This window comes from Dromiciops gliroides, chromosome 4 (assembly GCF_019393635.1).
Source record: "Dromiciops gliroides isolate mDroGli1 chromosome 4, mDroGli1.pri, whole genome shotgun sequence".
Taxonomy (NCBI): domain Eukaryota; kingdom Metazoa; phylum Chordata; class Mammalia; order Microbiotheria; family Microbiotheriidae; genus Dromiciops; species Dromiciops gliroides.
The window spans coordinates 202,334,796-202,360,609 of NC_057864.1; the positions used below are offsets into that span (position 1 = coordinate 202,334,796).

The 25,814-nt window shown below is 44.0% G+C and overlaps 1 protein-coding gene across 2 annotated transcripts in view; it reads left to right on the forward strand.

Moving 5' to 3' along the window:
- The window catches only part of SLC39A11 (solute carrier family 39 member 11), a 493,527-nt gene that overhangs the window by 461,956 nt on the left and 5,757 nt on the right, over positions 1-25,814 (forward strand). For both annotated transcript variants that reach the window (XM_044004208.1, XM_044004207.1), the window contains exon 8: positions 21,468-21,566. In XM_044004208.1, coding sequence (XP_043860143.1) covers positions 21,468-21,566 — 99 coding nt within the window. The remainder of the gene's footprint in view (positions 1-21,467; positions 21,567-25,814) is intronic.

A 25,814-nucleotide genomic window follows, 5' to 3' on the forward strand; every position in this document is an offset into this window, starting at 1 on the left:
TGCCTGTTCATATCCTTTGACCATTTCCCAATTGGGGAATGACTTGGTGTCTTATAAATTTGATTTAGTTCCCAATATAGTTTAGAAATGAGGCCTTTATCAGAAGTACTGGCTATAAAAAATGTTTCCCAGCTTTCTGCCTCCCTTCTAATTTTGGATGCATTGCTTCTGTTTGTACAAAACCTTTTTGATTTAATGTAATCAAAATCATCCATTTTGCATTTCATAATATTCTCTATCTCTTGTTTGGTCATAAACTGTTCTCCTTTCCAAAGATCTGAAAGGTAAACTATTCCTTCCTCTCCTAATTTACCTATGGTATCACCTTTTATGTCTAAATCATGTACCCATTTTGACCTTATTTTAGTATAAGGTGTCAGATGTTGGTCTATGCCTTATTTCTGCCATACTATCTTCCAGTTTTCCCAGCAGTCTTTGTCAAATACTGAGTTCCTGTCCTAGAAGCTGGAGTCTTTGGGTTTATCAAACAATACATTACTAATGTCATTTTGTACTGTGTCTCCTGTGCCTAGCCTATTCCATTGATCTTCCACTCTATTTCTTAGCCAGTACCAGATAGTTTTGATGACTGCCGCTTTATAGTAAAGCTTCACATTTGGTACAGCTAGCCCACCTTCCTGTGCATTTTTTTTTCATTATTTCCCTTGGTATTCTTGACCTTTTGTTTTTCCAGATGAATTTTGTTATTATTTTTTCTAGTTCTATAAAATAATTTTTAGGTAGTCTGATTGGTATGGCACTGAATAAGTAAATTAATTTAGGTAGAATTGTCATCTTTATTATATTAGCTCAGCCTATCCATGAGTAGTTGATATTTTTCCAATTATTTAGATCTGATTTGATTTGTGTGGAAAGTGTTTTGCAATTGTGTTCCTGAGATTGTCTTGGCAAGTAGACTCCTAAATATTTTATATTGTCTACCGTTACTTTAAATGGAATTTCTATTTCTATCTCTTGCTGCTGGACTTTGTTGGTCATGTATAGAAATGCTGATGATTTATGTGGATTTATTTTATATCCTGCTACTTTGCTAAAGTTGTTAAGTATTTCAAGTAATTTTTGAGTTGATTCTCTAGGATTCTCTAAGTATACCATCATATCATCTGCAAAGAGTGATAGTTTTATTTCCTCCTTGCCTATTGTAATTCCTTTAATCGTTTTTTCTTCTCCAATTGCTAAAGCTAACATTTCTAGTACAATATTAAATAATAGAGGTGATAATGGACATCCCTGTTTCACCCCCCTGATCTTATTGGGAAGGCCTCTAACTGATCTCCATTGCATATAATTCTTGCTGATGGTTTTAGGTAGATACTGCTTATTATTTTAAGGAAAGCACCACTTATTCCTAAGCTCTCTAGTGTTTTTATTAGGAATGGGTGCTGTATTTTGTGAAAAGCTTTCTCTGCATCTATTGAGATAATCATATGATTTTGGTTAGTTTTCTTATTGATGTGGTTGATTATGTTAATAGTTTTCCTAATGTTGAAGCATCTGACCTATTTTTTGTCCTGTGTATTTCAACTAGTTGTCACTGGCAGCCTCAGTACAGCAGAGGTGTCAAATTGATCTGAACCAGATTAAAATGTAATTGGGAAACAGTTAACAAAATAAACAAAAATACAGTAGATAATGTTTATTTGGGGTTTTCTAAGTCAATATGTGGCTCACAGGGATCCCTTTCTATTTGAATTTTGATACCACTGTAGTATACAACCAGTAAACAGACATGCATCACAAAGCAGTTCAGTCATAATTTTTTTTAACAAGAAGGAAAAATCAGGAAGCAAAAACAGCTTAAAGAAATAACAATACCTATCTATCTAATATATATACAGACATATGTGTGTACATATATATTCCTTGTTTTTTGGTTTTTTGGAATGGAGGGTTGGTTGCTAGGTCAGCCTATTACATTTAATGTCTAGTCTCAGAAATCATATTGAAAAATGACCACCTGGGGCAGCTAGGTGTCGAAGTGCATAAAGCACCGACCCTGGATTCAGGAGGACCTGAGTTTAAATCCAGGCTCAGACATTTGACACTTACTAGCTGTGTGACCCTGGGCAAGTCACTTAACCCTCATTGTCCCACAAAAACAAAAAGACCACCAGAGTTTTCTTCCCCCCAATCCCCATCATGCCGCTACCACTCCCAAATACCTGTTCTGTCATCTGCTTTCTCTCTTCTACAGTCCCAAGCTTTCCCATTAGAGCTAAATCAGTCCCAGAGCAGAAGTGAACACTGTCTCTCCAGAACAATAATCCCTAGAATTCCAATTAAGTTTGGAACTTAGTATTCCCCGACAGGGAAATCTGAACCCTCAGTCACAATATTATTTCATATAAGATATTCACATTTTGTAATGCAACCCAAGCCTTAGTGATACATGCATCTATAAAATTATGGAACTTAAAGTTTAAGGCTTTGAAATTCTATGTCTATCTTTATCTATCTATCTGTCCATCTAGAGGGATGGATGGCTATCAGCTATGGTAAGAATGCAGGTTGGACAGAGTACCTTTTCCTGTACGTCCTTATTCACAAAGACTTACTTCTTCCATACCCGAAAGGGTGGCAATTTCATCACAGTAGGTACAGACTGAAATTTTCTGCACTTAAGTAGACATGTTTTCTTGGGTTGTTGTTGCTAAAACAAACAAACAAACAAACAAACAAACAACAACAACAACAAGGAAAAAAACCTTGATCATCTGGTGACCAACTTTCAGACCAGATGCTTTAGAGAGGGAAGGGGGCTTAGAAACTATCTGGGCCCACATGATGAGGCGCCTCACTTCAAGGAAGAGGAAACTGAAGTTCTAGAGACACATTCTATAGGATGACTTTTCTGAAGTCTTAATTCAGATTTTTTGAGCTCTTCTGTGCTAGCCAGAGATGGGTGCCTGAACTATCTCTTTTAGTGCTTTTCCAAGGAAAAGGGGGTGGGGGGAGGCCTCTGAATGATTCCAGAAAAAAGATTTCCTCTCCCCAAAGATAGCTCCCTGTTAATGTTATTTTCACCATCAGTGAACCAAATTCAGTGCATGCCCTCACTTTATCCTTCCTATGAACAGATTCTTAAATTCCTTTACAGTGAAGGCAGTTGGAGAATAATTAGGTCCTGTCTCTTTGGATGTAACTGTGATCCTTCTTGGCCATTTGGGGTTGGTGTCAGTAATGCCTGTGCCCTCTCTCCTGTGCTCCACTTAGAAACTGTAGTCTCATTTCTCCCCCATCTTTCATACATTTCTCTCCCTCTTCTCCAGTCCCTCATTTACTTCTCTGGGAGGTCCCTCCGCACACCCAAAGCCTGCCTCAGTCCACCCCTTCAGCCAATCTACTGTTTGCAAACAGGAGGGGAGGGGCCAAGGCCAGAGATTACAATGTATGATTGACTCCCTCCCACCAGGACAGCTGCATCACCCTGGGAATGCCACCCAGGGCATTCTATTGGAGCCAATTAAGCCCCAGTTATAATGGCCAGGGAATTCTTTTCCTGTGCTGCCATTCACTTAATGGTCAAGAGAGAAAGGACCACCAGAGATGTGACAGAAGCTAGTCATTCATTTCAAAAGCAGGGAACCCTATTTTCCTTAAAAAGAAAAAAAATAATTAAATCACATTAATATTTATAACTAGTGAGGGTCTCTTTTTGTATCAGGACCTGGCCTGGCTTTTCCCCAGCAGCATACTGTTAATAATCAATCTATCTATATAGAATAATGATAATGAGCTGTGCTTTATATATAAAAGAGAACAGTAGGGACCCCCATCTATAGGACATGGCTTTGAGAGTTATTTTTCTATTAGTAGGGGTGCATTGAATTGAGCCATCTGCACCCTTACCAATCCTCTGGCACCAGCATTCGTCCCATGTTCACTGTGATTAGCAACATGACCGAGCTAATTGGTTTGTGTGGTAGCACCCATAATTTGGCCCTATTTGTGCTGGAGGCTACTTGGCTGTAGTGGATAGAATGTGGGGCTCAGACCAGAGTCTGAGTGCTGTCTCTCTATATTTTGCTACCTGATTGACCCTGGGTATATTTACTCAATCTCTCTGATCCTCAGTACCCATCATGGGATAATAATAGCTCTGCCCTCACAGTAAATATGTATGTAAACCCTCTATATAATTCAGCTCCTTCAGGAGTAGGCCTACTTGTAGCTCACTGGACAAGGATCTCCTGCCTAAAGCACAAACAGTTAAATGATACTTATCCATCACCTAAAAAGTGTTCTGTTTCTTTGTGCCTGAAAAAAATCTTCAAGTAAGACCTTACAATTTGAATTGCAGGTATTTTGATCAAAAATTAACACAGAATTGTAACAGAATTATCACAATACTTGTTCTATGTTCCCTTCTTTATTTTATTTAATTTTTAAAATATGGTTGCAGTCAACATATATGAATTTGTTCTGCTGACTTCTCTTTGCATCATTTCCTATGTCTTTAAGTTTTTCATATTTGTAGAGTTTGTAGTTTTTTGTTTTATTTGTTTTGTTTTTACAGAATAATAGTATTCCATGAATGATGATAGTTTTAGGTCAGTCATTGAATATATAGATTTTTCTTCCTTTTTCTTTCCTTTTGCAAATAAAGTTCTAGAGCTTTCTAGGATTGCCAACCAATATGACCAAGTCTCTCCCATCCTTAAAAACTCTTACTAAACTCTTGTTCAATTGTCCATGTGAGCATTCACACCTTGGAAATTGGCAAATACTTCTGATTAAATCAGACCTTGATTAATTATTTTATTGATTTTCTAGACTTTAAAAAATGAGACACCAAATGTTAATAATGCAGTTAAATTTAAAAGAGTTTCCTGGATACATCCCCACTGCAGAGCTGATTGTTAAATATTTACCAGCACACCCCTGTCTATGATCTAGCTACACTAGACTACTTTCTATTCCTCAAACTCTCCTTCTCCTTACTCTATATGCCTTGTCACTGGCTGTCCTGCATGCCTGCAATGCTTTTCCTCACCTCTGCCCCCTAATTTCTCTGGCCTTCTTCAAGGCTCAGTTTCAAATCCCACCTTCTACAAGAGATGTTTCCTGGTACCCCCTTCCTTAAACCTACTGAGATTACCATCCATTTCTCCTTGTATGTATGTATGTGTATATAATATATATTATATATAAACCATGCATATTACATATATATGTGGGGGGGTATGTATATATGTGTGTGGGTGTGGGTATGTATGCATATATATGCATATATATACACATATGTTTTGTGTTATATTCTTCATTAGACTGAGCTCCTTGAACTCAGGTTGTGTTGTTGCCCTTCTTTATATCCCTAGCACTTAGCACATACCTGACACATAGTAAGTACCTGATAAGTGCTTGGTGACTGACCAAAGATATTTTTGTATAGATAAATCCTTTTATAAATAATATTTTAAAGATGTGGGTTCACAGAATTGAAATCAGTAAAAGAAGCATTGGTTGGACAGCTCAGGTCTTCTAATTACAGCAAATGTTCTTCCCAGTATTCCACACTGCCTCTGGGAGGCTGGAGGGGCCTTCAGTGGCAGCCTGAGGTATTTGCAGTTTATCCTTGAAGTAACAGGGAGACAGTGAAGAGAGTGGCTTGGTCTTCAGGTAGAATTCTTCAGAGATTTTATGAGAGGTGTCTTGGTTTGGAATCAAATGGCCAGGGTTAGACTCTTTGGCATTGCTCTTATTTTGGACGTATTTAGCGAGCAGGAAAAATCCATCAGGGGAGAGGAAGAGGAAGAGGAGGACGGGAGGAGGGGGGAAAAAAAGGGGAGGGGGGGGGAGAAGAGGAGGACCCCTAGAGGCTAAGACTGGCATCAGGCATCTTCACTTCCACCTTCCAAAGAACCAGAGCTTTTCTTAAGACCTTACCCCAGACTTCCCTTTGCGGTCTGGAGTCTCACAGCCTTTTGCTGGAGGCTCAAGAAAAATACCTGGGAACTCACTCTGGTAGCCCCAGTGTGCAGTGATGGTATTGGGGAGGAGGAGGAGAAAGAGGAAACAACCGCCTCCTTCCTCTCTTCACCTCTCTGCCAGCCCGTTCTCTTTACCTCAGCTCTCCTAAGAGACACCTGCCCCATCAACTCCAACCCCCATGGGACAGGTTTCATTTGCATGCTAATCAACCCGCTTGTTTATTTTGGAAGGCCCTGCTGCTTGTCAGACAAGCCCTTCTATATACACTGACACACATCCCTCTGTTCCCAGCTGCTGTCTCTAAGCAGCACATTAGATCCACCTGCAAATTACCAAGTAGTTCTCACCAGGGCTGTTCACACCAGGTGTGAATGCTCTTACTCTGAAGGAAAAGGAGGAGGTAGGTATGGCTCTGAACTCTCTGCATAGGCCCTGAGGACTAGTAGAAGTTAGTTTTCTCTAAGAGGGAGGGTGGAAAAAAAAATCCCCATTCTGTACCTTTTGCATTGGTCACAAGCCAGTCAGAAAGAAATGTGACAGAGATTTCAGCACGGCGCTATTGAGCTCTCCTTTCATTCAGCAGCCAAGCATTCAGCTTTAAGATCCCGCCCAGAGGAGCAGCCTGCTCCGGGAAAAGAAAGAAGCCTTTCAGCCCCTTTTACTTGGCCCGGAACAACTCCTCTAAAGAGCTGCTTTGGATTTTCCACTGTGGGTGCTCGTTTTATTGTGTAGAAATGATGAGTTCATTTTTGATTTTCCAGATGTGCTTTACTTGGACAACTCGAGTTTCAGGAAAGGCAGTTTGGGATTCTTGGCAGTCGCCACTAACATCTGGAGTGTCCAAGATTCTATTGCTGTATGTGCACACTGGCATCTGCTCATAGGTATATGCTCACCTGTATTGTGAGTGCCCTACTTTATGTGAGGGATGCGTCACAGCTGGAAACCAAGGCCATTATCCCAATCTTGCCACTGACTGACTGACTCCCGGTATAACCTCTGGCAAGTCTTTTGGGCCTCAATACTCAGATTATAAAATGGGAGATTCAACTCTACTTCTTCTCACACAGAGCAATGCATGAGCATTTATTAAATGTGCATCATGTGCTGGGCAGCGGGCGTACAAAGACACACAAAAAAGCTCCCTCTGGGAGCTTACAGTCTAAGTTGAAAGCAAACAATATTCTTCAATTATTTTGGCAGAGAAGAGTAAGGGGAATATAGAATGAGAGTTTGAGTGAACGGTAGTGTCTAATGAGGGATGTTTTTAAAGATAAGGGAGACTTGGAAGCATTTGTAGGCAGCAGGGAAAGAACCAGTAGACAGGGAAAGATTAAAAATGAGAGAGAAAAGAAATGACAGGTGGGGGCAATCTGGTGGAAAAATGAAGGGCAGTGAGCTCTAAAGTTCCTGTAGAGGGTTTGGCCTTGGTGAGGAGAAGGGTCCCCTCTTCTTCAGAGAATGGAGCAAAAGAAGTGAACAGGGAAGATGTCAAAGGCTAGTGAGATGAAGAGACGGGGCAAGAGGGAGCTCACTGGTGAATGATCTCTTTTTTCACAGGAGAGTATGAAGGCCAATTTCTGGCCATGACAGTTGAGGAAGAGGTGACAGGCAGGGGTTGTTTTAGAAAAGAAAAGGTTTGGAAGAGTCGGTGTTGGGGAATGGAGACAACAAAACAGCTGTTTTTCAAAGCATTTTCCAAAAAAAGTGCTAAAATTCTTACTGATCATATTATTGGATGTTATTTTGATGCCTTTTATCTGGATGACTGAATACTTCTGTGTTGCCTTTTTAGCCATCTTGGCCTCCTCTCTTTTCCCCAGATGGAAAAAGAATAGTTTCGTGAGCTCTGTTTTGGAGATGCATAAACTGAGGCACCAAAGGGCTAATAATACCAGGGCCAAGATTAGCCCAGAAGTGAAGAAAGCTTCTTCACTCTTTATTTCAGGAATCTGAGGTTTTATCAATGTTGGTAAGGCCTCAAGATCACAACCCTTCTTTCTGTGATTTAGGAAGTGGTCTTGAGCGATTGCTGAGCTAAAAAACAACAACAAACCATCACTCTGCAATAATGTGGTGGTGGGCCTCTCCAAGCTCTGTTAGGCTGGTCCTCAGACAGCAGGCATATATATATACTGCCCAGGAGAGCAGTGCTCAGGGAAGAAATATAGATGTCCTAGCAAATGTTTCCTGTGTGGTGGTATAGAGTGAGAAACCTAGAACACAGCAGTCTCCAAAAAGAATTTTAAGTGGATATCACAGAATGGGGAGGGAAATAAGCATTTAAGTGTCTACTATGTGCTAGGTACTGTACTGAGCACATTTACAAATATATCATTTGATCCTCACAACACCCCTTCAAGGTAGATGCTATTATTATCCCCATGTTACATTGAGGAAACTGAGGCAGACAGAGATCAAGTGGCTTGACCAGAGTTACTCAGCTAGTAAGTGTCTGAGGCCAGATTTGAACTCAAGTCTTCTTCTCCAAAGCCAACACTCTCTCCACTCTGCCCCTTAACTTCCTCTACTAGGCAATGGAGGAGAAGGGCATGGTGGGTATAAACAGACTGCAGGAAAAGAGGTATTTGATAGGAAGAGAATATGGACCCATCACATAACAAGTACAATGATTAGTGGCCAGACCAAAGATCCATTAGTATATTCATGATGTCAGGAAAAGCAATGAAGGCTGCTACCATGTTGGGTAAGTTCCCTTGTGGTGAACTTATGGTAGATTTAGACAAGAATCAGTTAGGATGGATGAACATGGATGGGTTTCAGCCTGCATCACTGGAGAGAGCTTCAAATGAGTGAGTTATGAAATGCATTTGAGTGTTGGCATCATGGCCAATGCCTCTTTAAGAAGCCAGGGCTTTGGGGGCAGCTAGGTGGTGCAGTAGATAGAGCACCAGCCCTGGAGTCAGGAGTACCTGAGTTCAAATCCGGCCTCAGACACTTAACACTTACTAGCTGTGTGACCCTGGGCAAGTCACTTAACCCCAATTGCCTCACTTTAAAAAAAAAAAAAGAAGAAGAAGAAGCCAGGACTTCTCCACAAGCACCACTATGCTCCCCGTCCATCCATGTCTGTCGAATGAATCAATAAATGAGTGCATAGACATACAGTATGAAAGATAACAGAAAGGGCAGCTAGGTGGCACAGTGGATAGAGCACTGGCCCTGGAGTCAGGAGTACCTGAGTTCAAATCTGGCCTCAGACACTTAACACTTACTAGCTGTGTGACCCTGGGCAAGTCACTTAACCCCAATTGCCTCACAAAAAAAAAAAGAAAGAAAGACAACAGAACATGAGTATCTCATTGTCCAAATCAATGGGCGTATCATAACTCCATGTATTGGTCTTCTATTACCAGGACTAGGAGGAAGGATGTCTTTAACCTGTTTTATCATCCTTTCTTATCCAGACCTGGGCTCCCCCCTTCTCCTCTCACAATTTCCCATTGACCCCACCCTCCCCCAAGCAGTTTCATATCCTTTTATGCCTCTGGGAAGGAAGTGCCACTTCTGGAAACCAAGTCCTAGACTCAGAACTTCACTTCTTCATGCTCATGTGTGAAGCTCATAGGTGGCTGCTAGGTGGCGCCATAGTGCACACACACAGTGCTGGAGCTGGAGGGGGAAAGACCTGAGTTCAAATGTGACCTCAGACACTTACTAGCGAGGTAACCCTGGGCAAGTCACTCTGTCAGCCTGTTTCCTCAGTTATAATATGGAGATAACAATAGCCCCTACTTCCCAAGGTTGTTATGAGGATCAAAAGAGAAAATAATTGTAAAGTATTGAGCACAGTGCATGACACGTAGTAATGGGGACAAAAATAAATGTCAGCTACTGTTATTGCTATTATTATGCTTAGAGAAGTAGAAGAGGAATGGATTTGGCATCAGAAGGCCCAGGTTCAAATCCCAAGTTGCCTACTACCTATGAAACCTTGAGCAAATCTTTTCTCTTCTGTGGCCCACCATCTTCTTATTCATAAAATGGGGAGGGAGTCAAACCAGACCAAGGATTCCGAACATTTCTGTGTCCTGGACCCCTTTGGCAGTCAGGTGAAGACTGTGGACCCCTTCTTCTCAGACTAATGGGTATTTTTTACATGTATAATCATGTAAAACATTTCCATATTAGTCATTTTGTACAAAGACTTAAAAGAAAAAGGATGAAAGTGAACAATAGCATGCTTCAGTCTGTATTCAAATACTATCAGTGCTTTCCCTCCAGGTGGCTTGTATGCTTCATCATTAGTCCTTTGGGATTGTCTTGGATCATTGTACTGATGAGAAGAGTTAAGTCATTCACAGTTCTTCATCCAACAATATTGCTGTCACTGTACTAAATGTTCTCCTGGTTCTTCTCACTTCACTATACATCAGTTCATATAAATCTTTCCAGGCCTTTCTGAAATCATCCTGCTTGTCATTTCTTATAGCACAATAATATTCCATCACTATCATATTTTTAATTTTTTAATTTTTTTTTTTTACTGATGCAATTGGGGTTAAGTGACTTGCCCAGGGTCACACAGCTAGTAAGTGTCTGAGGCCAGATTTGAACCCAGGTACTCCTGACTCCAGGGCCAGTGCTCTATCCACTGCGCCACCTAGCTGCCCCCCATCACTATCATATACCACAGTTTGTTTAGCCATTTCCCAATTGATGGGCATCCCTTTTCATTTCCAGTTCAGAATAATGTTCTTAAATACATGGGATTGGAAAAGAATTCATTTATATTGAAATATAGGTTTCTGAATGGGGTTTTTAACAACAAAAAACAAATTCACAGGTCCCCCAGGTTAAAAACCTCTGCACGAGAAATTCCTAAGATCCTTGGCAGCACTAAATCTTATAGTCCTATGGATGCAGCAAATTTGGAATTGGCTATGAGGGAGGTCCTCAAGGTCCAGCTTGGCATCACTGACTTAAGGGGTCTTCAGAGGGTTCTCTGGAATACATTCCTACCAGAAGCTCAAAAATGCCTAGAAACTGCCTTGCACCTACCGTGGTTGGCCATTTTCCCTGGCAAGTATCATTCCCTCGATGCCAGCCCTTGGCAAGATTTGGCCTTGGCACCCTCCCATGTTAGTCATCATTTGGCTATTTCCCTTAATGTCCCTTCCCCCTACCTTAAGATATCCTTCCTAAGGCACCCAACGCCCCCATACTTTCTACTTTTAACTCCCCACCCAGAAATGCCAGCAGTGATCTGTGCTCTCCTAGTTCCTAAATTTTCTTCTTCATCAAAACTCCTATTCCCTCCTGACCCTGATCCTCATTAGCTGCCCGGCCAGTCCCCTGATTTGCACAATAGCTTTCATGGCTGATAATTAGTCATCACAGACATTTAGACATCATAGACAGCTCTAAGGGACCACCGCAAAGGCTGGCTAAATGTTTGTTGAATTGAAAACTGAATCATTGAATCCAGTCCCCCCTCTTACAGATGAGAAAACTAGGCATCAATGAGATGAAGAGGCTTGTCCAAAGACAGTCAACTACCATTTATTAAGCACCTACTATGTGCCTGGCACCATGTTAAGTGCTCAAAAGTCACAATCACTGACATACCAAGGATTATGACCTTCGTTTTCTTGTTCAGTCATTCAGTCGTGTCTGACTCTTTGAGCCCCTGTGAACCATAGCACGCCAATGCTGTCCGTGGGGTTTTCTTGGCAAAGGTACTGGAGTGGTTTGCCAATTCCTTCTCCAGTGGATTAAGACAGATGGAGGTAAAGTGACTTGCTCAGGGTCACACAGCTAGTAAGTATCTGAGGCCAGATTAGAACTCAAGTCTTCCTGACTCCAGTGCTCTATCCACTGAGCCACCTAGCTGCCTCATGACCTTTGTTTAGAAAGTCTTAAATTTCCAAAGATCATCAATTCAGAGCTGGGAGGCATCACAGAGACCATACAATCCAATCCTCTTATTTTACAGATGAGGAAATTGAAGCCCAGACAAGTCAAGTAACTCACCCAAGGTCACACAGATAGTACTGGGCAGAGAGGTGAGATGGGAACTTGGATCCTTGTACTCTAAATCCATTGTTCTTTCTGCTGGACTATTTCATAAATAGTCCCGACCTGACCTGTCCACCTCCATTTCTAGAGTCATACATCTCTTGGTGCTATCATGTATTCTTCTTTTGTTCAAAAAAGGTCCTGGGTAACACTCTACCACCTATTTATATCCACCAGGAAGTCTTTTCCTTGTGTTTGGGTCACCTGCAACGTTGATTCTTCTGAGTTGACATGGTTCCAGGCCCTGTACCTACACAAAGGATGTCCCTAAAGTCTTGGTGTAGTTTTAAGCTATTAAAACTGAAATGGCACTAAGATTTTGGGGGACATCCTGTGTGAAGTCCACCCTCCACCTCAGAGTGAAGAAGGAGGGATGGTCAGGACCCAAACCTTTGATGATACCTCCCTCTATCAAACATCTCCTGAGTCACAGCTTGCAAGAACATTTTGGAAACTTGCCCCAGGGAAATAGTGGCAATCCAGGGGTCTGAGAAGAAATATCATCTGCACTTTTTTCCCAGTGAAGGAGGAAACCGCAGGGACCTCTGGTCCTGAGCACATTCCTCATGGCCTGACCTCCTGGGGATGCACCTGCTCTGCTCTACTCTGGAGAGGGTGTTTGACCTCAAGGGAGTGCATGCCAGGTTTATCTCCTCTTCCCATCTCAGTTGGCCCGAGGTGTGACAACCCAGGGATGAGAGAGGGAGAGGAGAGAGAAAATCCTTTGCGTGCTAAGCCAGCTCCATTTAACAGGTAGGGCGGGTGTCAGGCCCCTGCGGTTAGCACCAATCCTCTTCCCACCTGCCAGCTGATCAAACACCTCAACAGACAGCCTGAGTGGGAAGCCAGTGATGTCATCGGTAGGCCGAACAATCAGGCCTTTCATGGCAAGGCGATAACGATCAAAACAGTATGGAAGGGCCTGCCACGCAAGAATACACATGCACATTGTACACTGGGAGGAGGAATTGAAAGCTGAGTGAAAAGGGACTTGTTAGTAATACGTAGCTCTATTTTCAGAATCAGTTTGCTGGAGAATAGACCCTTCAGAACAAGACTTTGGACTTAGAGGAAGCTTTCTGTGCTTGACCTTGAAAAAGCACAGAGGTGCCCCTATCACCTCCCCTCCCCCCACTTCTCCCCTCCCTGATATCCTTCTTGCCCCAGGAAAAAAAAGGTTGGAGGATGCTAAATAATCATTTTCCCACTGTGGAGCAATAGGATCCCATTGGTGTTTGAAGATGAGAAAATTAAATAAATTGTATTTGTTCCCCCCCACCCCCACCCCGCAAGCTTCCCTATGCAAGCTCACAGGATAGACCTCCCCTGATTCTAGAACCTGCCTCTCTGTGTCTCTGTTTCTCTGTGTGTCTATCTCTGTGTCTGTTTCTGCCTGTCTCTTTGTCTCTCCCTCCTTTTCTCTTTCATTGATGCTTTGGGGCCCAAGAGATCTGGGAATCATCTCTTTGGCTGGAAAGGGGACACTAAGTAATAAGATAAATGAAATCCAAATCATTTTTAACAACCAGCCTTTAAATTGGGACAGCCTGGATCCCCATGAAGCCCCATGGAAGCAACCCCAATTAAATGGTTTTCTCCTTCTGGTTGGGTCAATGGATGGCTCTTTCCAAGACCTTTTCCTGAGTTTCTTTCCTGGTTCTCTCTGCCTAGCAGGGTCTGACAGTGTCTCTACTTACCAGCCTTCGGGGGCCACACAAAACCTGCCCTTTGCCCTGTCTCTCTTCCAAGTTCAGTTTAAGCACCTTTTCCCAGAGACCTTTCCAACCACACCAATCCCCCCCCAGTTACTAATGCCTCCTCCCACTATACTGTATTTACTTTGTATATCATTTATTTATGTATATGTGTATGTTTCCCATCCACAACCCCGGAATGTAAACTCTTTGTGGACAAGATTCATTTTAGTTTTGTTCATTTCCCCAGTGCTCAGCAACTCTGCCTAGCACTATCATAAGTAAATGCTTGTTGAATTGAGTTAAATGTGAACTTCCCTGAACACGTTGGGTGTCAGAGGCTGAAGCTCTTCTCCCAGTAGAATCCAGACACCACTGTTGTCTTTTCAAGGTGGTGCGGTCCTGCTTCGGGAGAGGGGGAACAGCCATTGGACTTCCAGCAGAAGATCCCTCTGGCCCTGCCCGGCAGAAGAGGAGTGAGAAAAGAGCTGGGTTCTGCTGCTGGGTGTTGCTGGAGGAGACGCAGACTCCTTTTAGACCCTCCACCGAATGCCCTGGCCTCCCAACAGCATTTCTCCTGGGTCTCAATCGAGAAATGAATTCTTTGGAAACCTCTCTGATCCACACTGCTCGTCAGGACTCACCCCTGACTCCCAAGGATGTAAACAATGATCATTGAGAGAAAAACCTATGCTTGGCCTCCAACGGGCTTTAGCCTCTTTTGGTTTTCTGAAACAGCAGTCCACACATCTGGCTTGTGAATCATGGACAATCTGTCCTTTGATGGGCATCGGGGTATTTTTATTCCCCAGTGGCCTTGAAGGCGGTCCTTTTTTCATTTGAAAGGAGACCAAGAGCTTGCCACCCATTCCCAGGTGGTCTTTCTAGTAGACACTATCCTGTGAGCATCAGAGGAATGTGCACCATTCGTTGGATGGAGGCTGTCCTACCAGAGGCCATCCTGTGCCTGATATGGAAGATGAAATAGTCAAATACAGAGTAGGCTCCACTTGCTTCAGTGTCTGAGGCTCTCTCTGGTAGAGGAGGACTCTAATTTGATGTGTGATCATAAACAAGTCTCTTTTCCTTTGTGGACTTCAGTTTCTATGTGGGAGAGACACTCAGGCTGCTTTTAGACCCTCCACAGATGCAATAGCTGTGGAGAAAAATCCTTTGACCAAAGCAGTAGTACTGGGGAGCTGGCAGAAGACCTGAGTTCAAATGCTGGCACTACTACTGCTTAGGTGACCCTGGGCAAATGATGGTTTCCTTATCTATAAAATGAGGAGGTTGGACTTCTCAACTTTTCTGGTTGTGCCCTTTGGTAGCTTCTTTTCAGAATGATGTTTTAAATGTAGATGTAACTGTGGGGCTCCTACAAAGAGGAAGATTTGCTCCAAAAGATAATCACAAATCTATAACCACACCCTCTAACACATGGGAGGTATAATACTGTACCACTTCAGTCTCTGGGTAGGAGAAGGGTATTAGGTTGATGGTTTAGTTCCCTTAAAGGAGTCCCCATTCCAAGTCCAAAACCAGCCTCGGGCCCAAGTCCTAAGCACCCTGCCTCCTCAGGGCTTCCATGCTTGGCCTACCTAGCTGTACCACCCCATCTGCAATCCTGGCTCCAAGGTCACCATGGCTCGAACTACTTCCAGTGAGAATCACCTCCGGCATCTAAAACTGAGGACAAACAAGACAGAACAGAAATAAACCCCAGGCCCATTCATTGGAGCCAATCAAAGAATGCTATGCCACCCAAGATGTAGGGTCAGGGACACAGAGGAAACCAATTACAATGGAATACAGTTATCCTTTTTTTTGGAAAACAGTTTACAGACCTTCCCCCTGCCCCCAAGATTAAGAACTCCTAGACTGGATGATTCTAAATTAATTAATTATTTATACAATTCTAAATCCTAGAAAAGTGATGAGCCAGTAGCACTAGAAATGAGTCTCAGTTGCTTGCAGACCTCTTCATGTAAAAAGAGAGAAAAATTTAGGCCCATAAATGCAGTTTTTTTTCTCTTTGCAAGACTGTATATTTTGGTTAATGGTATCTCTGAGAAGAAAGAGACAAAAATCATTTCATACCAAAAAAAAGTGAGCATAGTGAGTCTTAGTATAGAATGAACCATAGGAAAAGCTTGAGCTGTCTGTCTACCACTAAACCACTACAGCCACAGGGAATCACTCCCTTTTTTATGATTAAGAAAAAAGGCTGATCACAAGCAAATGACTTCCCCAAAGTCACATCGTTTATAAGCGTCAGAGCCTAGATCGGAACCTAGGTCTTCCAGACTCCAAAGTCAGCCTGCTGTCCATGATACCACAGTGCCTGTCAGTGTTGGGAAACAAAATCATGGAGCCAGACCCCACAGATCAGACCCACTCACCGGGAGTCTGCCAGTTCCATACCTGGCACTCATTTGGATAGCTCGTTCCCATGAATGGGAACCATTTTTCCTATTCATCTCTCCTTGGCACATCACAGCTTACTGACTCTGGCTTCTCTGTCTGTCCGAGCTTCGTTGCCAGTGGAGGTTCTCAGAGTCAATATTTGTGAGTAAACCTATGGCCTTTCTTCGGCCTTCGCTCCCTCATCTCCCCTCTGACTTCCAGTTGCTGCTTCTGCCTGGTACTAAACAGCCTGAATTGTTCCTTTGTGTCCTTCCCCCAGACAGGGAACAGATTGTCTATTGCTGTCCCTTTAAGGAAAGAGATCTACAACACCCCTCCTCCCCCTCACTCCCCTGTACCTCTGCCTCCCAGCTCCCAGGGTCCTTGAAGCCGGGCTAGGCAGGAAATTGAGTTGCCCAAGGGGACCTGAGGTCCCATGGGCTCTTAGGGGGGAAAGGGGTGCTGGGAAAGGAGCCAGATAGAAGGGTTCATACCTAGGCACTTCCAGAGCAGGACTCCTGGGTCAGCCAATCTGAAGCTGTAAATTGGGCCTTTAACAAATAGCACCTTGATTTTTCCATGATCCATTTCCATTCTCATGTGTTTCGTCCCTCACAGGCTTCTTTCTTCCTCCACCTAGAATGCCACACTCCTTCCCCCACCTCCCCCCCACCTCCCCCAGGAAATTAGGATGATATTATGTTCCTGGGGAACACAAATTATATTTTTAATTGCTTACATAATTAGGAAGGTTAGTCTAATTGGCATTGCCTTCCCTCCAATAAAACAAAAAAGGAAAAGGCATAAGGAACAAATAAGGAGGATGTTTTGGGGTTATGTGATTTGGTGAGAGCATCCGTTCCTTCCCTTTCCCTCCACCCCCCAACCCTCTTTTTATGAGAGAACATAATTGGGCCTGGGTGGAAAGTAGCCAAAAGGTAGGGCCCCTTTGGTGGAGGGCAGGGGTTCCCCCTGCAATATCTTCTTTCCCTTCAGTTACTCTGGAGGGAATGAAAGGAAGGTGTATTCCCTCAGGGCCAACTCTTAAGGGCTCCACAGAGACAAGGACTTGTTCCCGGATAGCTCCCCCCTGCCTCCCCCAGGATGGCCCTTTCCCCCCTGAAGCCTTCTGCTTGCTCAGAAGTTTCCCAGACAGCTAAAAAGCGTTCTGCCTCCTGCCCTTGCTGCCTCCCCCTCCTCTTTCCCTCCTCCCATTTCTCCCCTTCCATGCTTCTCTCTCCTTCCTCCCCAGCTCTTTCTGTCCTGTTTGGCCCCTTCCTGGCATTTCTCACAGGATCTCCTTGTTATTGCAAGCCAGGCCAGGGGGTGAAGGGTCATGGTGGGCCTGGCTTGTCACTGGGGCCAGTGCTTGGAGGGGAGGGGAGCTGGTGGTTTTTCTTAAAGAACCCCTTCATTCACGCTTGCCTCTGTCCTCCCATTAATTTTGTAGTGCTGCAGACTAGTAATAGTGTCTTTGTGCTGCTGCTTGGAAAGGAAATAAACAACAAGGAGACAGCAGCTTCAGTGTGTCCTAAAAGGGATGTTTTTTCCTCTTGCTTTTCAATACTGTTTTTGGATTTTCATCCCTGTCCTGTTGGGAAAAACCTCCACTTGCCCCCCCCCCACCCCTCTCCCCCTTGATGAAATAACCAAGGAGGAGATAGCTCTGGGATCCGGGCAGGTAGCACACACAGCTGAGTTAAGCTGCCAGAGAAGGAAGCAGCCACAATATGGGGAGGGCCTTGGGGAGCCTAGGGTGGGCTGCGGACAGGCAGCTCGAGGCTCTGGTGGTGCCCCTGCCTCTGCTCCAGTCCCACGAGCACCTGTTCATCCCTTCCCTTGACGTTCTCCAGGAAGCCTCCCTGGCAACCTTTTCAAGACCCCTGCCCAAGGCCTGTTACCCTAGTCGAATTCTGACACCACCACCTCCCTGCCCCAGCCAGTGCATCCCCGTAACAACACTCAAGGATTTTTTTTCCTCTACATCCATAACTGTAATAATGGCATAGCATTTATATAGCAATTCGAGGTTTGCAAAGCGCTCTTCACATGCTATGTCATTTGATCCTTATAAGAACTCTGTGGAATGGGTTAATATTAGTGTTCCCATTTTTACAGATAGGGAGACTGAGCGCAGGCAGTAAGTGACTTGCCCAGGGTTACATAGCTAGCAGGTGAACTCAGGTTTTCCCGACTCCAGGCCCAGTACTCTTTTCTATTGTAGCCATGTAGCCACCCTAATGCCAGACAAGTATGTTTTTCTTCTCTCTTCTTAAGTAATATAGTGAGTGGGGGAGTGGGAGGGAGGAGAGGAGACGCAGAGGGGAAAGAAGAGGTGACTGTCTGTACCCTCATCAGTGACTCTGAATCATAGCCCAAATACATTTGATGAAAGGAACAGGACTTGGGATAATGGAGATGACATGGCCCTGCTGTTGAGTCTACTTAGCATCTAGTTAATATACAACAGATCCATATTTAGCAGGACAAATGAGAAACATTCATTGGGCATGGCTAGTGCTAGGACCTGTTGTGAGGCCCTCGGGAGTAAAGGTAAGATGGAAGGGGGAGAGTAGAGGGCAGAGGAAAGGAACAGGAAAGACATGTGACTTCAACCCTTGGGAGACTTCCAGTGTCCTCGGGGGAGCTAGGACGCCCCCACAGGTAAAACACCTCAAGGGCATTATCCACAGCAGCTGATGAACCAGCACACATGGGGTCCAACTTCAGCCCAGGGGAGGCCCAGCCCCAACACAGGAAGGTTGGGCCCTCTGGATAGAGGCCTCCCCTGGCACAGCGGCACTCAAAGGGAGTTGGCCACTCCTTAGGCTTGGAAATACACTGGCCTAGCTCAGGGCAGGCAGAGCTACATACAGGGCCTTGACAGAGATAACAAGGTCGGGCATGGAAGAATGGGCTTTCTATGCTGCCGGCTGGCTGGTGACTCCCGGACAGGCTGTGGGAAAGAGCTCATAGAGCCTGCCTTGTGGATGCTTGTAGATCTGTCTGCCAGCCTCAGAGCCAGATTTGTAAAAATAAGAGCTTCCACCTCTGATTTGGTTGTGTGACCTGGGCAACATCTCCTGAGTCCACAGTCCCCTATCAATAAAGAATATTACCACTTCCCCGTGGCATTGTGGAGGGAGAATGTGCAGAGGTCCAAGCAGAGAGGTTCTCCATAATGATAAGGCTTTCAGACATTTATTCCTTCTCTTTCATCTTCATCCTCATATCTTTCATTCCCCTACCCTTCTCCTGGCTCCTTCCACTTGTAAAAGAATAAAGAAGGAAGGAAGGAAGGAAGGTTCCTTGACCTTGCCTCTCCCTTTAAGCTATTATCCTACACCTTTTTTATCCTATATCTTACCTCCTTTTTGCTGCTTTTATTTCCTGAATTCAGTCCACAATCCCACAAAATCTGCCTACTCTTCCCACCATTTACTAAACTTCTCTCTCCAAAGTAACTGGAGTTACCTCTTAATTGCTGAATCCAAGGCCTTTATTTTTTTATTTCCCAGTTCTTACCCTTGTGGATGTTTCTCTGACATTGTTTGACTACACCCTTCTTCTTGATAATCTTGGTTCCCCTCCCACATATCTGATTCCCTCCTTTACCATCTCCACCTCCTGCTTGATAGGTGTGGGTGTCCTCAAGGATATTTCCTTCACTCTTTTCTTTCTCTATGCTGTCTCCCTTGGCTAGCTTATCCACTTCCTTATCATATTTATGCAGCTTATCCTCAAATCTCTATAATGCCCCCATATTCTCTCTCAGGCCTGCTGGACAACCTTCACCCAGAAATCCCTCTGGGACTCCAAATTAAACATGTCCCAAACTGAACTCACTAGCATTTTTCCTCCTAAAACTTGCTCCTCCCTGCCATCTCCAACTTCCTTGTTTTTATTGCTGATCCCATCCTCCTCCTAAATCACCAAGGTTCAAAACCTCAGCATCCTCTCTGACTCTGCCTTCTGCCTCACCCCACTCCCACATCCAGTCAGTTGCCCTGTCCATTCTACCTCCTCTTGAATCCATCCCATTCTCTCCAATCACCTGCTTTCCTCATCCAACCCCTCCCCATCCATTGACAATGGACTCATTCCCCAGAGTTACAGTACTCTACCTATTACTCTAATTACTCTACCCATCCTAGTGAGACTAATCAACCCACACCCATGCCCACACTTATTTATAGTCTTGTCACCTCCATTTGAATGTAAACTCCTTGAAGTTAGAGACAGCTTTTGCTTTTTATTTCCAATGCTTACACAGTGTTTGTCCATAATATATTAATAAATGCTTTGTTGATTGATTGATTACTATATTATTACATAGACCAAGTAAAATTTAGGTTAAATAAAATTAGTAATAAATTTTCTTTATCCACAGTAACGTAGTATCCAGATTTTTATGGCATGCCTAGCAAAATCTATAGCACACTCATGTGCCACGGTATATCCTTTAAGAGTTGAACTTGACCCTAAAAAGATATTTCATCCAATTCACACATGAGTAGGAATCCCTCTCACCAAATGTCTGGCAGTCATTCAGTCTCTAATAAAGAGCCTCCAACTATGGAAAACCAAAGTGGGGGTGGGGGGGCAGGGGGGAGGGGAGCAGCCCCTTTCCATATTTAAGCAGCTTTTTCTAATAGTCAAAATGAAGTCTTCTCCCTGTAATGTCACTCATTATTGCTAGGGGCTGTCCTCTGGAGCCAAGTGAAGTGGAGCTGATTCTTCTTTTACATGACAGAATGTCATGCTTGAAGATAGCTTGAAGACATCATGTCCTCACAAACTCTTCTTTGGGTTGGTGCAGTAACCAGGAAGTGCATGTAGAGGAGAGAGTACTTGGTCTGGATGACTGAGGTTCTGGGCCTGCTTCTGCCTGTTATGGCCTTGAGCAAGTCACCCATGTTAAATGAAGGGTTTGGACGAGACAATTCCAGAGGCTCCTGTAGTTGCTCCAAGCGGTCCTGGAATAACATGATTTCAGTTCTTTTTCCTTCCCTTGAAGGTTCTCCAGCTTGTCAGAATGGAACTTAAGACACTTAGCATGATGTCTGGCATACAGTAGGCACTGAATAAATGTTAATTGATTGATTAGTTGGTCTGACCAGGGCAGATTCCAGTAGGATGGTCACCTTCCTCTTTCTGGACACGCCGCCTTTCTTAGCGGTGCCCCCACCCCAGATCCCCTTCATGACCACCACTAAGATACACAATCTACATTGCCAAGTCTCACCAGGTAGGTGATGCCTGAGAAGCCCCGTGTGGATCGCTGGCAGCAGTGTTTGTCTTCCTAATCCATTCCAGGTGCTTCTTCCTGAGGATCATGGTCCCTAACCACAAGCATTGTGTGTTTTCTTGATCTTCTAGGAATCTAGCTGTTGGAATTGGGATCCAGAATTTCCCGGAGGGCCTGGCTGTCAGCCTCCCACTTCGCGGTGCTGGATTCTCAACCTGGAGAGCCTTCTGGTAAGGACCACTCCCAAAGGACAGGGACAGCATTTGCTGTGGGACTGGATAGAATCAGCAACCAGTGATTTGGATCAGTGTTCGGGGTGTGAATAACCCGAGCACCTTCTCACCGGGAAGCGTGAACCTTCTTCTTCCTCTCTTCTGTTCTATGCCACCTCCCCCAACCTGCCCCCATGCTCTGAACCTCCTGCTGCTTGAGGCTAAGAAACAATCCATTTATCACTTTGGGTGGGGAAGGTCCCCACTAGAGGGTTTCAAAGGGATGTGTGTTTCCCTTTAAAATGTACCCCATTGGTAAACAGGATGAAGTGGCAGACTGGAGTGGGGCTCAGTGCTAGAGCCTCTGCTAGAAGCTTAGGTCCCCTTTACCTGCAAGGCATGTAAGGCATGCAAGGAATGTTTAAGGCTTGGTGGGTAGGTGCCCCACGGGGCACCTTTGCCTGTTGCTTCCCTTTTGCTTCCAGAGCTGATCTGTGGTAGGTCTAGGGCTGTATGTATGTGTCATTGTTCTTTCTCTGTTTATAGGCTTCCCTGATTTTAGAAACCTATACTTGCTCAAGAGCATGAGCTCCACATTCCCCCAACTCTAAATGCATTTGGGACCTTTGATGGAGCTGACCCTAAACCTAACCCCTGCTCATCCTCCTCTCCTACCTTAGCTTGCTGAAGCTGGCCAGTGTCTCCTCTTCTCCAGAGATCAGAACCTTTCCCTAATCTTTACCTGTGCCAGCATTAAGGACCAGCTACCAGATTGTCTTTTAAAGAAAGGGGATGGGTTGGGGAGGGGGGAGAGCATGAAAGGGCAGTGATCAAGAAGGGGAACAATTTGTTTGAATAAGAAGCAGCAGGAAGCTCATGCTACCAGCTGGCATTGTGGAACTCAGCTAGCCCTTCTGAGTTGATCCCTCTCCCAAAGGGAGAAGAAATCTCCTACCACTTAATATAAAGACAAGCTCTGAGATAATAATCTGTCTTTAAAAGACAAGTGAAAGGATGGGGCAGCTAGGTGGCTAGTGGATAAAGCACCGGCCCTGGATTCAGGAGAACCTGAGTTCAAATCCGGCCTCAGACACTTGACACTTAATAGCTGTGTGACCTTGGGCAAGTCACTTAACCCTCACTGCACCACCAAAAAAAAAAAAAGGAAAGAAAGACAAGTGAAGAGGAAGCCAGAGTTCCCTCTGGGTGCCCTATAGGCTGATCATTCACACTCCTGGGAGTGAGCATCAATCTCATTCTCAGCTTCTAGTCAGGTCCCACTGTCTGCACCTCAAGATCTCCAGGGCAGAGGAAGGACCAGGGAGCCAGCATACGGAGGCTGTGTGCCCACTTCCCTGTGCCTGCACTGTCTTCTCTTGGTTGGGTTACCAGGAAGGCTGCTCTTTCCATCTTCCAGATTCTCTCTCCCCAAAGCCTCTAAAAACACTCACAGAAAGCTACATTCCAAACCCCATCACCAGCTGGTAAATTCTGAGATAACATCTGCTTGAGTCTTTCATCTCCACAGCAACACCATCCGGGTGAGGAACTCACAAAAGTAGGGCTACACATGGATGATCAGAGTGAATGCCAGGTTCCGAGGACTAGAAGGAATATTGAGAAATCATCTGGCTTGCCTCCTTGCTTCCAACTAGGCCCAAATGGATTTATATCTTATTTATGGAGTCTGCTAGAAAGAAAAAAAATGGTACCATTCTGATAACTTCCCTATCAGGAATTTCTTTCTCATGTCCAAATCAACAATAACTTCAGCGTGCATCATAACATTTAGATTGAAAGGAACTTGAGAGATTATCTAGTCCACCTACTTCATTTTACAGATAAGGAAACTGAGGAGCAAAGATGGGTAGGTACTTGTCCAAGGTAACACAGATAGTAAGCAACATTTTCAAGGCCTATACTCAGGGAAAACAGAAAACAGCTAATTACTCACCTTATGAATTAGAAGCACATTTTTATTTGAAGACCACTGCATAGTCATGAAGCATTCTGGACTTTAAGTCAGGACGACCTGCATACAAAGTCTGTCTCAGAGACTTATCAACCTTGTGACCCTGGACAAGTTACTAAACTTCTACTTGCTTGTGAGAAATGATTATTTCTCTCGTTTTAATAACTAATTATTGTATTGAGACCAAGGTTTTTCTCCTTTTCTACTTCCTCATCCAGAAATCAACCAGTTTGGGAAATCTCTATCAAAGATTTACCCAGCCAGTATGGCTTAGATCTAATCAAAGACAGTAAAAGAAATGATAAATTTGGGCTAATGGGTGCATTCCTGCTTGTGTTTACTCAGACAGGTCTGGGAAAATGTGGATCGTCCCTTTTGTCAGACAAGTGATATGGAAATTCATAAGTCTCTCTGACCAAGATTTGGGTGATCCAAGTTATACCCCAAGACCCTTATTATAATATTCATTTTCACATTAATTGTTAATCAGAATTGATCGAACCAGAAATGTTACCTAGAGTCGAACACCTGCTCTTCGAAGGGCATATAAACCATGAGCCCACCACCATGAAGGGTCTTTGGTCTAAGAAAGATGACCAAATGGCTATCCTTTTATTAACATGCTGGCATTATTAATAAAATGATTAAATGGCCCAGAAATTATGTCTCTTGAACTATTTAAATGCCATATGCTTCAGACAACTCCCAAAGCCTTATCTGTTAACTCATAGGCTGGTGAAAGTACTTCCCTCAATGGGAGCTCCCCATGCTGATGAAATCACAAAATCGAAGATCTTGTCTTTCCAGAGTAAGTCTGGTTAATAGTGATCACAATAATCAATAATTTCATGCCTCACATTTGGATAAAGCTTTCACAGTTTTCTCATGATGCTTTATAATCTATTGCTCATTGCCTACTTACAATCTCACTGCTTGGGGAGGGGCATTATTCCCATTTTACAGATGGGAATAATCTGAAAAAGTGAGATAAATCCTGGAAAAATAAAGTGACTCACAGACCAAAATGAATCTTCCTAAAGTTGAGGTCTGTCTGTCTCTCTTCCGTCTCTCTCCTGCTTCTGCTTCTTCATAGAAAATCCTCTGATGGGCATCTCAAGCCCTTCTCACCAGGCCATTTCCCATCTTTCCAGTCTTCTCACACTTTGCCTCCCCCTCTACACTTAGTACAATCCACTGAAACTTGCTGTGACTTGAACATGACAGTCAATAAGCATTTATTAAGCATCTAATATGTTCCAGGCACTATGCTAAATACTCAAATCCCAACTTTTCACTTTTTCTTCACCTCTTCACAGATTACTTTTTCTCTTTACCTCCAACTCCTAGATTCCTTCAAAAGTCAGCTCAAATCTTACCTTTTTCAGCACTTAACCCAGTGCCTAGAACACAGTAGGCATTTAATAAATGCTTATGGACTAGCTATAGGAGGTCTTTCCCACTCTCACCCCAAGTCCCTTCCCGATGAGATTCCCTTCCATTCATGTTGTGTATGTTTTGTCTGTGCACGGTAATTTGCATGGGTTCCCCTCCCCCATTAGGATGTGAGCTCCTGTTGGTCAAGGAAGGGGGTTTCCACTTTCTTTGCCTCTCAAGCATAGCACAGGCCTGAAGCAGTAAGGACTTAACTAAATGTTGACTTGACTGGTCATTCAGCTTGTCAGACTACAGCCTGGGGCTCATGACCATCCAACTGAGGACCTTTTTTGTGATGCCATTTTTTTCTTAGTTCTTTCCCCTTTTAAGGATATTTTGACATTTGGGGGCACTCATTTCCCTCAAGAGCCCTCAGTGGACTTTAGGGGAGAGTGATTTCAGGGGGAAAGGCAACAATAGCTGCAAACGTGTTGTTTTCTCCCAATAGATTATAAGCTCCCTGAGGGCAGAGCAGTTTTCATTTGCTTTTGAATTCCTCATACCTAGCACATGGTAGGCACCTGCCTTGTTGAACTGAGTTGAACTGGGAGCACCAGCGGTCATCCCTGAATAGCAGAGCCACATTAGGAAAGGAGGAAGCTGAGGAATTGTGGTCAGCTTTCAGACCTTGAGCTCCAACATTTTTCCCTCCCTCTAGTCTGGGCTCAAAGTCAAACCTAACTTTTCCCCAAAGTGAAAAAGCCAAGGCTATGAACTCTCTGCAAACCACTGGACATCAGGGCTGCTGGTCTGTGTTTCAAGGGTATGAAGGAGAAATTAAAGGTCAAAGCCAGGGCACAGAGAACTCTCTGCCTCCGAGTGTTCCCTGTAGTAAAAATCAGCCCCATCTCGGTGCTTAC